At 29.9% G+C, this 16,287-nt stretch overlaps 2 protein-coding genes across 2 annotated transcripts; both read right to left on the bottom strand.

Moving 5' to 3' along the window:
* Positions 1-1,150: 1,150 nt before the first annotated feature.
* Positions 1,151-2,914, bottom strand: LOC145836434 (serine/threonine-protein phosphatase Pgam5, mitochondrial-like). Its single transcript, XM_082944233.1, has 3 exons — positions 2,438-2,914; positions 1,684-1,883; positions 1,151-1,301 (listed from the first exon to the last, which is right to left on the bottom strand). Exons 1-3 carry the CDS (start codon positions 2,912-2,914, stop codon positions 1,151-1,153), a joined length of 828 nt encoding a protein of 275 aa, XP_082800359.1.
* A 6,651-nt stretch (positions 2,915-9,565) lies between these two features.
* LOC145836433 (ubiquitin conjugation factor E4 A-like) lies at positions 9,566-15,314 on the bottom strand. The gene is made up of 11 exons (XM_082944231.1): positions 15,206-15,314; positions 14,706-14,962; positions 14,137-14,427; positions 13,758-13,923; positions 13,000-13,224; positions 12,487-12,708; positions 11,807-12,262; positions 10,915-11,572; positions 10,354-10,741; positions 9,980-10,137; positions 9,566-9,686 (listed from the first exon to the last, which is right to left on the bottom strand). The coding sequence occupies exons 1-11, from the start codon at positions 15,312-15,314 to the stop codon at positions 9,566-9,568; spliced, it is 3,051 nt and encodes a 1,016-aa protein (XP_082800357.1).
* Positions 15,315-16,287: the final 973 nt, after the last annotated feature.

Here is a 16,287-nt window from a genome sequence, read left to right as displayed (position 1 = left end):
TCATACAAAAAAGCCAACGAATTATGCAACCTTAGTACCACTTATTACCCTATATAATTTTTAACCTTTTTTTTTTACACGATTGATTTTATTCATTAGAATTTTAAGTTTGTTTGTAGGCAAAGTTTAATAATTATAAAGTTTTAAGTCGATTATTAATTAAAAAAACTGCGTCTGGTTTGTTGGTAGAAAAAATTGAAGTAAAAGTAATTATGAGTTCTACTGTTTAAAAAACTTACTTAGTAAAGTAAAAAAAGCATTGTTTTAGGGACTTGTTGTTTTATTTAAAAAAATTCAAATCAGACTAATCTTAATTTTTACTTTAAATTAAAATACTAAGTTTGAAATTATTGAAAAAAAATTGTTTTAAACAGTTGAAAAAGCGGCTTTTTAATTTTTGAAAATTAAAAAAATAAGTTCATTTTACTTAGTGTTTTAAGAAATTAACACGACGAATTTTATTAAACAATTTTGAATTGAAAACAAGCGTACACTTTCTTTTCATTAAGAGTGAAAAAGTTCACTCTTATTTTTAAAAATAAAAAACTTCAAACAAAAACAAATTTGCTTAAAATTTTTCAGAAAAATTAAAACTTTTTCAAACATATGACCATTTTTTAAAGACAAGAATTTAAAATCAATACAGTTTTTCATCGTTCTTCTTTATATATGTTTTTTTTATAGCACAAAGGTACCAAAGTACTTTGAAGTATAAGCTTATTAAGTTGGTGAAAAGAATATAATATTAGCTTTTATGTGCTTTAGACAAGCACATAAAACAGTTCTCACTGATATCAAAACGTTTAAAAATAAATTAGGAAATTTTGAAACAAACTAAGAAATTTGAATATCTTTTATTTGTCAGTATTCAAAGTCTTTCAATAAATGATTTACTTAAAAACACAAAAAAAAAGGTACACTTTGTATAACGAAAAATTTGAGGAAAAGCTTTTAACACTGGATAAAAATATTCACCCATTAAATGCATGCACTTTTATTTTTAATTTAAAAATATATAAAATAAAACCGTTAAAATTTTTTCTTTTAATTTGAGTCAAATTTCATGCCAATTTTAAAAAGAATAAAAAGAAAGCTTTAAGGTCACATATTGTTTCTAGTTTGAAAAACAAAACAACAGTTTGACACATATTTACGAATCGCATGGAGTAGATGACGTGATGAAAGCGTCATCACCAAAACTGATGCATCTGACGTGTCCGTTTCCGTCAACTGATATCCACGTCATACTGCAGTTGGGAGGGTTGAACCTCGTCCAATGCGATTCAGGTATTTGAAGCAACCTTGTAAAAGATATTTATAAGTAAGTGTAGCGTCTCTTTTTATTAGTTTTGACAACATAAGCACCTTAACGGGATTAATTTCAAAAAAAAATCTCAATTAATTTTAGTTATATAAAATATATTTGAAACTCATGACGTCTATTAAACGTAAAAAACATATAATTATAATCAATATTAAATAAACAAGTGTACTACCTTGCGAAAAGTATGAAACTGTTCCTAGTAATACTAAACTTTTCACTCAACAACTTTTAGCAAGTAATTTGAACAGCACTTAATTAAAAAACTATGGACATGTAAAACCTTTTTGTAAGAATAAAAATCGTTGAATTTTATCATCTAATCTCAGATGGTTTTTACAAAATCGTAATAAAAAACTCACTTGCAAACGAGGTATCTAATAACGTTTGAGTGGGCGAACATCAGAGTCACCCTGTCATAGTCCAGTTTGGGCGAGGGTCGTTTGAAGTACTTCTTCAGTGCTCTATCCAGCGTTCTTCTGTTCTCAACGTAGAATCCTTCCTTGTAAGTGTCGGGATTTCGAGGAGCCGGTGTTGGCAGCGTTTCAACTATTTTGTCGTCCTATTAGTTTTTCAAGTTGAACAATTTTATTCGATTAAATTAAAAATCATTCTAATTTTATTTCATAGACAACAAAAATAGATGTTTTAATATGAAGTTTAGAAAAACTTTATAGAAATACTACACATTTTTTACACATACTTTTAGGTAAGGTAAAGCTAAAGAAACTCTTAAAAAATCTAATACTTTGAAACTTTTTCGGTATCTAAACTGAAAATAAGTATTACTATTTATTTGCTTACAAAAAACAAACCGAACAACTACTTACAAGCTTGACTTAAAGCGTTTATAATGTGTTCACATTACTAGAATCAACGTGAAAATAATACTAGATATACTACATTTTAGTGATTAAAATATTGCTTCTAATAGCTAGTATCAAATTTATTTTATTTATAAGGCAAGGTAAATAAATTTACTTTATAATTTAAGTGGTTTAATCCTCCTATCTATTTTAAGCATCTATAAAACCAGCTTAGCTTAAAGAAATGTTATTTATTTAACTTAAGTAATTTAATTTAAGTAATTTAAAACATCTTTTAAATCATTTAAACCTGTTCAACTTCTTCGAACCCGTCCATATAATAGTCCTTCCACTTTCCGGGAACTGCCCTCCCCCCGCACATTCCCTCCCTCATCGCCCCGAACACCAATTCCGCCGTCTCTCTGTCGCCACCCATCGGCGACGTCACGATGCGGTCCAGGGAAAACTCCCGGTTGCCGGTGAAGAACTTTGTCAGGTAGGCGCCCAATTGGGTCGCCTGCTCGCGTCCAAGGTCCGTTAAGCAGTCCGTCGTGGGCGCTCCCATTCGGGGCGGTGAATTTAGGGGAACACCCGTAAACTTGTGGGTCTGAGCGTTGCGAACGAGCACAAAGTGATTCGTTCCCTTGGACTTGGGTTCGTCGTCGAAGCTGTCCCAGTTCGGCTTCCACTCGTCGCAATTGGAGACGTGGTGGCGGTCACGTGACAGGAAACCGGCCAATGAGAGGCTCGCGACGCCGACAACTTTACAGATTGACGAGTTGGCCATTTGGTGAATTCTGTCTTTTAAAAGTTTGTATTTAAAGTTTTATTTTTTAGTTTAGGTAGCAATTTTTGTGAAAGTCAGCTTATTACTTTTTAAACTTTGTGGTTTAAAAAACAGTTTTACTTTGAATACAGGTTGTTTCAATTGTTGCGATGTATGCACAATTTATAGTAAACTTTTACAAACTTTAAAAGTCATGAAAGTAAATACACAGTATAGTTTTGAAATAAGCTAGCTAAATTTCACATGTTTAACAACATATTTTATTTTCCAGTTCTCATAAAACTAATAGTTTAATTATATACTTTAACGGTTCAAAGTATTCCTGTACTATTTAAAAGCTTATGAAAAAAAATTACTTTTACATTGTTTAGAACTTTATTAGTATTTTAAATATTTGTCTTAAAATGCATATTTGATTATTATTATCAAGCGTTAGTAAAGTTAAAAGAATATTTTTTACAATTTTTACTAATCCAAGTTTGTTTTTTAACCATTAAAACTTGTATTTAGGTTCTCCAGCTAAAATGCTAATTAAAATATACTAGAACCCAAACAATTTTCGAACATTAAGATTATAAATATACTATATTTGCTTAATCAAAAGTTTATTTATCCTTTGAAGTTGGTGAGAATATGTTGTACATTTGTAACACTTGAAAAAAGAACTAGTTTTAGATTTTTAAAAATAAACGCCTTTAGATAGAGTAACTAAGTTTCAAAGTTTTACTTATAGATATTTCTTCCGTTTTAAAAGCCCTTTAACATTATTAAATCTTGTTTTACTAGAACAAACCAAACCTATTTATTTATTTAAAAGTTTAGGAAAGCAATTGTGTTATTTGTAGAACCGACAATAAGTAGACTTAAACAGGGTTATTTTAAATCTAAGTAAAGTCATATAATATTATATGCTACCCGAAACCAAATTTTTAAGAATTTTTTACTATATATCTGCACGTTGGACTCAAGAAAAACAATTTTGAATTAGATTCAATAAATAGGTGAGTGTTAGTAAACTTTTACCTAGTTTCGATTACAAATCAATTACATACTTAAGACACTAAAAACGAAATTATTTATGAAATAGAAATTACTTAAAATTAAGTTACTACAACTAATAAGCATATATTTATTGTGGATTGGATAGTGCTAAAAGACAACAAAATACTTACCTAAAAGTTCGAAGTACACAAAGTTTTTGAAGCTAGCTTCAGATTGACTGAAATCAATTAATAAGTTAACTTGAAAAGTTTGTAGTCTTCTATAACTACGTCATAATTAGTATACATCTGCATAAATTTTTATCTTTATAAAACAGTCGTTTCAAACATAACTGTTTTAATATGACGATAACTAAATTCTTATAAATTTATAAGTTGATAAGATTGTTTAGTACTACAGTTGTAAAACATTTAAAATTTTAACGGACTTAGTCCTCCAGAACTATTAGAAAATTAATTTGTAACGATTTTGCTACATCTTTAAAAAGCAGCTTAATAAACCTTTTTCTGAATGTTCAAATATAGAAATTAAAAACGTAAACAAGTTACAAGATATTTAAAACTTAAAGCTCTAAGGTATAATAAATTTATATTTTAAGGGTCTTTATAGAAAATTTTAAACATTCTTAATTTAAATGAACTGAATTGACTCAAGCTTTGTAATGAAATATGCAAAACTATACTACAGGCGAAGTAAATGAGTTTAAAGCTATGCATGCAGAAGAGTACTGCAAAGTCTTTCATTAACAAAAACTTTTAACGGTCTGTTATTTGAGTAGTTAATAAAAATGTTTTGAAAGTAAGCTTCAGAGTATTGATAGCCTAGTTTAAGATATATTTACATATATCCTTATCGAAAGTGTTATAAACTGTATCCAAATAAGACAAGATCTTCGTAATTTTTTTTTTTAAGTTGAGAAGGAAAAATTCAATAAAAGGTAAAAATATTTTGTGGGCGTTTAAGAAAGAGTCTTTTATCATGAAATTTTGTAGTAGGATAAAAGTTTTAGGTTTGAATTAAATGAAAACTGTTAAACCACGTTTTATAAGCGCTCTAACTTTACTATATGTTTGGAGCTTTTACTAAATTTTAAAATAATGCTTGACTCTAAAAAAAACCCAAAACTACTGTTATAATTTTATTAATCTATGAGAATACTTCTAAGGAAGCTTATAAAATTAAGGTATCAAATTTATATGATGTTCTGTTTACTAAAAAAAGAGAAAGGTTTTGTTTTGAAAATACACTATCAAAAGTAGTATATGTTTTATTTGTGTTACGCGTAGAGTAAACTGTATGCTTAAAAGTAATTACTTATTTAAAGTTGATAGCTTTTAAATGAATAATATAACGTTTTGTTATCAACAAGTTTCCGATGAAACAAAACGTTTGTAGCTTTGTTACAACTAACAAAACTTTTCAGTACAATTTTTCTTGGCTTATACATTTAACTTTTAGTTACTAAAGCACTCATTTTTTATTTGACAAAGGTTTTTAATCTTTGTAAGAATTTTATAAAATGTAAAATACAGTATACATTCTTTGTAAAGTTGTAAAAACTTTGCAATAAACAATTACTGCTTGATTCTTATTAAATTATAAACAAGCCAGTACTATTTTGAACTAATAATTTTTGTTTCAAAAATAAAATGATTAAATCATGAGCTTTATGTTCTAAAACTAGTCGATTGAACTTTAATTAAAACATGGTTCGCTTAACTAAAAACTGCTTAAGAATTTTTAGTTCCTCTAGTGATAGTTACAACTAAGTTTGCTTATTATTTTAACTTTATACCAGCTACATTTCACAGCTTGCTTTTTGAAATGTAATAAAACTAACTGTGTGTTATTGTAGTATAATTTCAAAAAGCTAGTAATATAGCTTTGAAAAATCCTCAATTATATTTTAAATACGAATATACAAAGCGGAGTATGTAACGTTTTTTTCTTACAATTATTTTAGTCAAATTATTATTTTAAAATAGCATTCCTCAAATGTTCTATATCATAATGTTTGAAGTTTTTTTTTACAAAAAAAGAAGTCGATTTATGGTTTTAAAAATTTCAGTTGAGTTTAAAAATTAAAAGTTTTTTATCTAATAAAAGTTATATACAGGTGCTTCAACAGAAGTTGTTTTTGAGAATTAGTAAGTGCTGTTAAATAGTTGTTTGGTTAATATAAAATAAGTCTTTAAAGAAGTCTTTATAACATTAAAACTGTCTAAGTTATCATATATTAATTAAAAAAAAGAGTAATTAGTTATTACTGCATTATAAAAAAAAACGATTCTTGTACAGTTGTCAGTACAAACTACTGTAGTGAGAACATTTATTTAGTTGAAGGTCGTTTTTATTTACTTCAGTTCGAAGTTTAATTATTAGAATATACGCCTTATTAAAAACTAATTATTAAACATTAATTTATATTGCTATATTGTTAACACTATAAAATTACAAGTCTGTAATAAGCAAATGCTTAAATACTTTGAGGAATATACAAACTTTTAAATTATAAAAAAATGATACTGAATAACTGTAGAAATTTATAAAATTTATTTTAAAATTACAACTATTTTAAATATTTATACAGTTATCGTATGTTTTATAATCCAGAGTTTAAACCTTTACGTAGTGAAGATGTAAAAAGTAAAATAGCGTTTAATAAAAGTTTAAGACTATATTAAAAAACTTTATTTAATTCATGTTGTGTTAAAACACTTTTTTTGGTTTTTTATTATAACTGCGTTTTAATCTATTTAAGTTAATAAATTATATACTAAAAATAAATCTTAAACCATTAAGTTGTTACAAACTTGTTTTTTTTTGTGTGTTTAATGATTTATACCACGTTATAAAAACCGCAGTTTCCGCTTAATTGTTGACTCAGCAGATAAAGCAAGTGAGTATACTTATAGTTTTATGTTAGAAACACTTAAGTTTACACACACTAGTGAGGTTTTTTATGTTTTTTTTTTTCATTTTAAGCTTCAAAGTTGTGTGTTTACCGAAAAAAAATTCAAAGAATAAATTATAATTGATAATCATAAAAAATGTTTAAAAAAAAAATTGCAATAGCTTTTTAATAGTTGACCTTGGTTTTGAAAATAGCATGTTTTTAATCTTATGTTAAAAAACTGCACTTGTATAGTTATTAACTTTTAGTACAATACAGTTATTTAAAGTAAACTATCAATCACTTTTGAAATTAGCCTTTAATAAAAGTTTTGCTCGAAAAACTTATAGTCACACTTTATAACATGTTTAAACGATTAAGGAAATATAATAATATTATATGTTTTAAATGTACCTAAGTTAAAAGATTAAAAAAAAAAAAGAAATTACTTCGTAGTTGTGCGATTTATCAATCAATATCAGTCAATCGAATATTAAATCCTTAAAAAATATAAAATTCGACAGTTATTAAATTTAGCTGATCTTTGCTACCTTGATTACATTTCGTAAACTTTTTAAACTTATCTTTGTTGATCATTTAAATTATTGGAAGACTGGTGTTCAAGTTTAAAACTGGAAATATAAGGTTTTCGTAAAATGTTGCCTGCGGGCCGAAACCATTCCGTCTAGTAAAAATTCTAGCTTGAAAAGTGTTTGTGCAAGCCAAATAAAAAAGTTTTTTTTTGTAAATAATATTTGTGATGTGCTCTTATTCTTATTTCAAGATCACAGTTAGATGTACAAGACAATCTATTTAATGCAGTTTCATCTTTTAAATTTTATTTTCGAATGCTTACAAACCTGGCTCGCCGTCTAAAAATCTAGCGCAACCTCATACAGTTTACAATCAATTGAAAATACATGTTAAGTTTATCCTTCTTTGTTCATTTACACTAACAAATACTACTTTGCTATGACCTGTTTGATTCTATTGACGTAAAATAATAAGAAAATATCAGATAAGTGCACTTATAGTAATTGTGAGATAGTATTTTCACATACAACTCTACAAAGTTTTAGCCCGTCAGAAATTTTCTACGCACGAACCTTAAAAGATTATGTTGGTGATAATGTGTAAGAGGCAAACCTTTAACATACTAAATTTTATTCTTATAACGCAAACCAAGGTTGTAATGTACGAATTAGGAAAAGGGTAAAATTATTCTAATTTAATGTCTAGTCAACCCAATGTTATCAACAGAATTAATACTTAATTCAAGTTTTATATATTGTTTTAAAACACAAACAACAAAGCAATCGGTGTTTAGATCAAAGGACCGTTTATATATAAAATACTTACGTTTAAAATTCCTTTTTATTGTAAAAAGTTATTGAGAAAAGTAACTAACTTCACTTCAGTATTATACTCGGCTGGTCTATAAAAAACTATCACCCGAAAGAGTTGCCATATAGTAATTTTTAATTTCAACATCTTTATTAAATACATTTTTTAAACTTAATCTACGAACTTAGCAAACTCGGGCTTTTACTTTTTTAAAATAAAGTATTATTGTTGGACATAACCGAAAATTAATTTTTTTTACCAAGACCAGTGGTTTTCAACTAAATAAACCACAAAAAAAAAGTTCAAATTCAATTTAAAAAAGCTCTGATGTAGTTAAACCTTCTTTAGTAGCAAATGACATATTAAAACTTTTTGTATTTTTTAACACGTTTTAAAACATGACAAGATCACTGCTCAGTAAAACAAAGTTGATGTAAATTTTGAGAAAAGATGGTCAAGAGAATGTTTTAAGTACCTTTTTAAAAGCTTTACAAACATCGTTAGAGGACACAAAGTAATTTTTTATTAAACTCATGTAATTAAAATCAAACAATCAAATTTGAATACTAAAAAGAGGTATACTCTGAAAACAATCTTTTTAACGTTTTAACAATTAGTAACATTAAATAAATATCAAAATTTTATGCAACATCGTTGAAATAATTGATATTAACAGTTATTATTAAAAAGTGCAAATGTGTTTCAAAGATAATGTTGCTTCTATGTAATCAAAGTAGCCAACTAAAAATAATTAATCAGCCTAAAAATTAAACAAATCTGTAAAAGAAACCATGCAAAAAGGACCTTTGTTTTTGTAATAAAAAAAACTAGGCATGTAAAAAAAAGATTTTTTTGGCTTATTACTTTAAATAAGTTTTTAAATGAAATAACTTATCATTTTTTATCAATTTATGTATTAGGATTTTAGGTAAATAAGTAAAATGTTTTCAAAAATAAAGTTTTTTTTTAATTTTAAAACTAAGTAGAAAGCTTGAAAACTAAGTATTTATCTCATATTTAAGTATACTGTCGATAAAGACCATACCAATTACATTCACAATTAAAATTCTAAGCCGGCAGAAAAATAAAATATCTAACATTTATAAATAAATATTTTAACTTTAATATTTTCTTAACTAAACAAATAATTTTAAAATTTAGAATGTTCCTCACTCAAATATGATTTTTCAAATTTGGCTAGTAAAAGCTTATTATTTAAAAGTAGTTTTCTTGCACAACGTATATTAAGAGGAAAAAAAAACAAGGTAATAAATTAACAAATAATTTTTACACTCTTTCAATTTTATTCTATTACAAAATCTAACACCGAAAAATGATGTGTGAAACAAAATTGTACGAAAGAGAGCCTATTTCAATTTCCTAATATTAAAAAAGATTCCTATAAAAAAGTTCTATTGCTGCATGGATTTCTTCTTATCTGCAAGCCACTGTTTGAGTTGATTGAGGAGTTCTGTGTTGGGAATTACGTCTTCCATTGTCAGTGGAGCTCTGTTGAATGGATCCGAGTGGTCGCTGTGTTAAAAATATTGCTGTTTAGTTTGTTTATTTAAACAGTTTATCAAGAATTTAAGAGGAAATTTAAGTTTAATTATTTTATACTAAGCTGGTTTCTATAAAGTGGTTTTGAATATAAAGTAAATTATAAAGGTGAGAAAATTATAAACTTTGATATGCGTTAAAACAAAAACTTTTGCATTATCATTAAAAAATGTATTAACTGCAGGAGTTCCTTAAACTATAAACCCTTTATAAAACCTCACATAAAACATGTGTTACTTCAATTACAATAAACTTTCAACAATCACCTGAGAAGATGTCTTGAAATGGTGCTCCTGTCGACGGTTTGCTTGCTGGATGGCAAGATGACCGGGTCCTTCATCACGCATCCCATGATCGGATCCATGAACTCATCTGGAGCGTCTTCAAACAACAAGTCGTCTTCAGCCTCCAACGCAGTGAACTCCTGTTTGTAATAAATTAATTTTTAAAACATACTTTCTTTTTAAAGTTTGTTATAATGCCCCAACATTGCATCCAAATATACAAACCTTAAATATAATCTGTAACTCTTAGTGTTCAGTACACAACAAAAACGAGCTGATTTTTTAAAGTTAAAGTATAAAACATATAAATCTAAAAGCTTTAAAACTCCAATTTAAATACACATACAAACACATACCGAAGCCTTATTGTTGATGTTCTCCATGGCCGGAACGAGGTCCGAGCTGTTGATCCTGTACAGCACCCCGATGGCGCAAGGGAACAACTCGTCGCTGAAACTCCTCCCGTCCTGCGAGACCGCCTTGCAAAACTCGTCCTTGCCACCCAAGTTCGCGTAGATGGCGCAGATGTACTTCACCAGCTCCTTGGGCTTGAACTCCACGTTCTCCAGGTCGTCCACCTTCAGCTCGCCCATCTTCTTGCCCGTCAACTTCAGCAGGTAGTTGTTGAGCATGCAGGCGACCCTGCTGACCAGGACGTCATGGCACAGGAGGTCCCGGACTTCCTGCTGCGTGGTCATGAACGCCATCGTTTCGACCGTCTTCAGCGCCATGTAGTTGTCGAACCTGTGATTTAAAATGTTTAATATTTTAAACAGAAAGATCATTAATGACAGAAGCTTGTTTTTGTATCTGAATCTAATTCATAATACTCAAAATAGTTACCTACTAAAACAGTTTTGTTAGAAAACAGTAAAAATTATTAGTAATCATAAAGTAAGAAATTTCAAAATCATTACCTGCAAATTCTGATCATCTGTTTCAACAGTTTCTCCTTTTCAGCTCTGTCATTGCTGTTCAATTTCTCCCAATCGCCGTTCGCCTTGGCCGCCTGGTCGACTTTGATCTTTGTCAGGTTCTCGATCGCTTCGTCCAGCATGAAGACTGCGTCGTTGAGGAACAGGTTGAAGAACGAGAGCATCAGCGGTGGCTTGGCTGATTCAATTTCTCTAAATGATATCAACGACAGTTGATTGACAGCGGCCACTCCCCTGTAATCAGACCACAGGAACTTCATGATCGAGTACAGCGGCCTCCTGTAGTTGAACTTCTGCTCGAAGGCCTGCGGGTCCCCTGTGAACTCGATGTCTGAGTACAGCTGCAAGACGCTCTGGTACAAGTCCTTGACGTTGTCGAAGTTCTTCACCGCGTTTATCGTGACGTAACTATCGTCGAATTGTGACGTGTCGTCGTCGTCTTCCCTGATTGGCAGGATGGCTTCCAAGACGTCGGCAAGAGCGGCTCGCAAGTGGGGGTTGGTCATTCGGCTGCTGTTGCCCATGAAAACGTTGATGGTGATGAGCAGCTGGTTTGAGTTTGTGACGAAGTCATCCAAATGTTTGGGTGCGTATCGCTTGAGGAACTTGAGCTGGTCAACCAAGTTTTCCACAATGAACTCTGTTGTGAAATGAAAAACATTAATATGATTGAAAAATTAAATCGTTAATAGTGAAATTAATTAATTTCAGAACTTAGATTTAATAAATTAAAGAATTCCTAAAGATTCAGTGTTGAAAGGTTATACTTAATGGTACTGTAAAGTTGGTACATAAGTGAAAAAAAGGTAGACATCAGGACATCAGTTTAAAAACACTTGTAACAAATAGCTCGTAAAACACAATATTAACTTACCAGGCAAAACGCTCAGTGTGGGAGGGGATTCTGTGACCAACGGAAGAGGAATCTCAACCACTTTAGACCTGTCCATGGTGTAGGACATCTGGTTGAGAAACCTGCACGTTGTGAGCTGGAAAAGCGTGCAGTTCGAAACAAAATCCGGGTCGCTCAAACAGGCCTTCGTGGTCATGAATACGGAGTAGGCGGAAGCGAACCTGTGCTTTATTTTATCAGCCTCGTATTTGGGCAGGTGGCCTTCCATTGCGTCCTGGTACGCCTCCCGCATGCTCGGCAGCTCCTTGTGCAACCTGTTGTACTTCACCAGCAGCCCGTGCATGCCCAGGTACAAGGCTCTGTGGGCGAGGAAGAAGCACTCGGAAATGAAGTTGTACGAGGAGCTCGCTTCCAACTTTTCGCTTTTCTCCTGATCTTCCTTGGAAAGGTTCACGATGCAAGTTTCCGTGTTCAGACCTTAAAATGATAAATATGTGTTGAAATTTTTTTTTAGTACAAATGAGTTTGTAATAAGTGGGTTAATTTTGAGTTTTCATAATTATTTTTAACGGCCCAATCGGCAATGTACAACTTTCGGAAAACTCAACGCTAGAATTTTTTTAAAACAGCTATTTACTTATGCATACCTTTTTTTGACTTTTTATTTATTATAATCTTTTAACAAAGACTTCCAAACTTACCAGTGACATGGACCCCCCGCTCAATGTGGTCGTTGCATCCGGACGCCAGGCAGAAGGTCGGGTCGATTAAAAGCCACTTTCCATTGCTCACTCCCATCTTGTTGGTGCAGAAGGGAAGCGACAGCTGCACGAGAACCGACGCCAGCGACATGAATATCGCGTCCGTCAAGAATACCGAAGCCGCGTAGTCGGCCGACTCATGAGTCCACAGCTTCGCGCAATCTGTGACGTCATAACAGATTAGTGACTACGAGTATTGCATTAATAGTAGTTATATATATATATATATATATATATGTAATAAGGTTATTATTCATACTTGAGCACCTTCTACAGAGCCCACTTAAAGGGCTTTTAAACGCATTTAACTTTATGAAACATATGTACCAGTAATTTTAAAATTTTACTTTTCAAATAAATTTTTAAATAAATTTTTGTTGTAAGTTATAATTTTAAATACATTTATTATTTGAAACAAAATTTAAAAACAGCAATTTTAAAGTTTAAACAAACATGCATGCTCGTTCATAAGTTGTCCGATCCATTTCAGCAATAACTTCTTCGATTCGCCCCCCTTGCACCTTAGAAACTTCATAAACAAATTTTTTAGATGCTTGTGAAGTTTGGTCATGTGGCCGTGGACGGTGTCCGTGTCTTGCTTGTGTGCTCTGTCCGATGGGTCAAAGAATTTAGGGGCGTCCCCAAGCTTGAGAGGCTCTATGACCATGCATGTCTTCTCTGTAAAGGAAAATAATAATTGTTTACCTCGACATTTAAATACTTTACACTTTTTGTTGGTAAAATGATATTGTTTTAACTACAAAGTTTCCCTAATTCGGTTTAATAATTACTCTCTTGGCAAAAAAAACTGCACCTACTAGTGATTTACTCATTTAGTTTTTTATCTGCCAACTAGTCAATGCCCCTAATGTCTTTAACCGCCCCAAGGGGCAATGCCCCACTTTGGGAAACCGAGGTCTTGTTAGAAAACAAGCAGAAATAATCTTTAAATGTAGTGAAACTTGTTACAAATTTAATTATGGTTTTGAATTAATGATTATTTAAAATTTAATAATTGATATTTATTAAACAAATTACGATAAAATTGGTTTGGTAATTGGTAGACATAAAATAGTTGGCAAAAATAGCAGTAACAAACTAAAAAAATTACTTAATATAATATATGAAATAACCAAACTATACATGTATATGAATTTAAAATTGTTTCAACAACACTATTCTATAAAACCTTGTATAAACAAACAACGAACCTAGCAGGTATGCAAGCATGCACTTCATGGAGTCATTTTTCAATGTTTCCATCATACTTTCTAGTTTGCTCCTGTACAAAAGAATTGCACCGGATATGTGAGGGATTTCAGCAAGTGTGACTAACACGTTCACTTGCGTGTAAAATCTGTAATCTTCCATTCCAATCTGCAATTTAATTTCTTTTTAAAGTTTATCTTCAAAAACTATTATTTGAAAATATTTTTCTGTGTTTTTAAATTACTTCAGACTTTACAAAGTAGGTATTTAAATTTATACATATTATCATTTTAATGCAGTTATGCTTTAAAACAAGTAATTTTCCACATGTGGTGTAACAAACTTAGAAAAAAAATTTTAGCAGTTTGAACAACCAATTACCTGTTTGAAAAATTTGACTTGTTCTGTAAAAAAGGGCTCCAGCATCTGAAGTGCTTTTTCTTTGCTATCAGCAAGCTGCGCTAATTCGCTGAACATACCGTGCAATGCTGTTCCTACGTTGATGTCGTAGGCGTCATTGGTGAGCTGAAAGAGCATGCGATGGGTGTTCATTGCCTTCATCTCCTCGTAAATTCCATCGAACAAGTAAGGACTTGTGAGCATCAAATGCATATTTTTTAAGACTACGGCCTTCAATATGTCGAGTTCCGCGCATTCAGACATCTGGCTTTTCTGTAGTTTTTTTATCGTGTTTATTATAAATATAAAAGAGAAAAAAAGGTAAATTTGTTGCAGTTTGCTATTCCTAACACTTTTTTAAGGCAAATACTATTTAAAAAGTATGTTACTCTATATTAAAAAAAGGAGAATATTTTAAAACTTTTTTTTATACAACCAAGTCAAAGCCAATTTTTTTTTAAGTATTCTAGTATTTAAGCAGAAGAATATTTTTAATTTTAATTATTCTAATTTTAAAAACCAATAAATCAATCAACAAACTAATATCAAACCTCCAAGTTGATTCTTTCATAGCAGTTGTGCAGGTAGTGAAACGGGTGGTGCTGCGGTTTTTCATACGAGCTCATGCTGCTCATGTCCCTGCTCATATGCCTCACCTGAGTACTGTCTTCATGATCAGTCAGCATCAGTCGGTCGAACACCATACTTTCCAGGTCTTCTGTTTTCACCAGACCGTCCTCATTGAGATATTTATGCATGAAAATTGTGCATGGCGGCACCGATGATTTTCTATCCTCGCCAACTTGGTCTGATTGGAAAAGGATTATATTAATATAAACTTTACAGAATATAATCAAATCAATAATTCAATCAACATTTCGAATTCATGTTTACATTTCGGATTAACATTTTTTCAAATATCTTTTACATAAAAAATTAAGTTTATATATAATTCATTAAAATGCAAAGCTGTGAAGAGGTTTTATAAAGTTCTTTTTGCAGTTTTAAACTGTATTGTTTATTTTATTATAAAGAAATCAGCAAAACTAACCAGCATCAACAGAGATGAGCATGACTCTCTCATAAAGATCACTGACTATTTGATCGTGTGATTTGCTATCTTCATTGTTTGTTGCCTCCATCATTTCTTGTTGCACCATTTTATTGGGTTTTTGTTTTAGTTTAGTGTTTGTCTGTAAAAAAAAAATTAACTGTGAAAGGTTTTTTATTGTTTAAATATACACACATGTTTGTGATATAACTAGTACTTTTAGCTAGTTTTATAATTTCAAAAGTAAAGGGAAAATAATTTCACTTTTGTGACTTATTTAACAATGTATTTAGAAAAAAATCCTAAAGAACATTACATAAAAGTTTTACACAATTGATAAATATTTAAACTTATCAAGACAACAGAAAAAAATCAAAATGCTTGTAATATATAATGATTTTGTATTATTAATAATTCTATTTCAAATATGTTGTATTTCTTAAGGTGTTACTTCTAGCTCTCTTAGACACAAATAGTTTTTTTAATGTTTTCTGCTATACAAGTTTTTTTATATTATAAAAATTCTGATTAAATTTCTTATCATTTTCAAACAGTACTTAATAACAATTAAAATTTTATTTTACATTTATTTCACTGTAGTTTCCTTTATTAAAAGTAAGTTTAAAGTTGCTAGAGCCATAAAGTTCAGTTAAAAAATATAAAAATTATCAACATACAAAATCATTCAACCTAGCTTAAGCTTTAGATAAAAAATAACTTATACAACTGATATTATGCACAAAAAATTCAGAAACAACATACTGGATAACATAAAAGAATAAAATTAGTACTAAACTAAATATTCACACAACAATTTATTAAACAGGATCTAATAAAAATATATTGATGAGGATGGGTGGTATGTGATGGGTACAAAATTATCATTACAAACAATTACAACAATAAGTACAACAAATAATTTATGTTCAATACATTATTTATACTATAATATTATTATACAAAACTGATTACATTATGTTTTATTCAAAAAATTCTCAAAAAAAAAAACAGTAAAATTTAAACTTTTAAAGACAACTAATTTAAAGTCTTGATCCAAAATTAATTTGTGTTAAGCTTATTAA

Source organism: Thalia democratica, chromosome 5 (assembly GCF_965202585.1).
Source record: "Thalia democratica chromosome 5, ktThaDemo2.hap1.1, whole genome shotgun sequence".
NCBI lineage: Eukaryota > Metazoa > Chordata > Thaliacea > Salpida > Salpidae > Thalia > Thalia democratica.
This window is presented reverse-complemented; position numbering and strand designations above follow the sequence as displayed.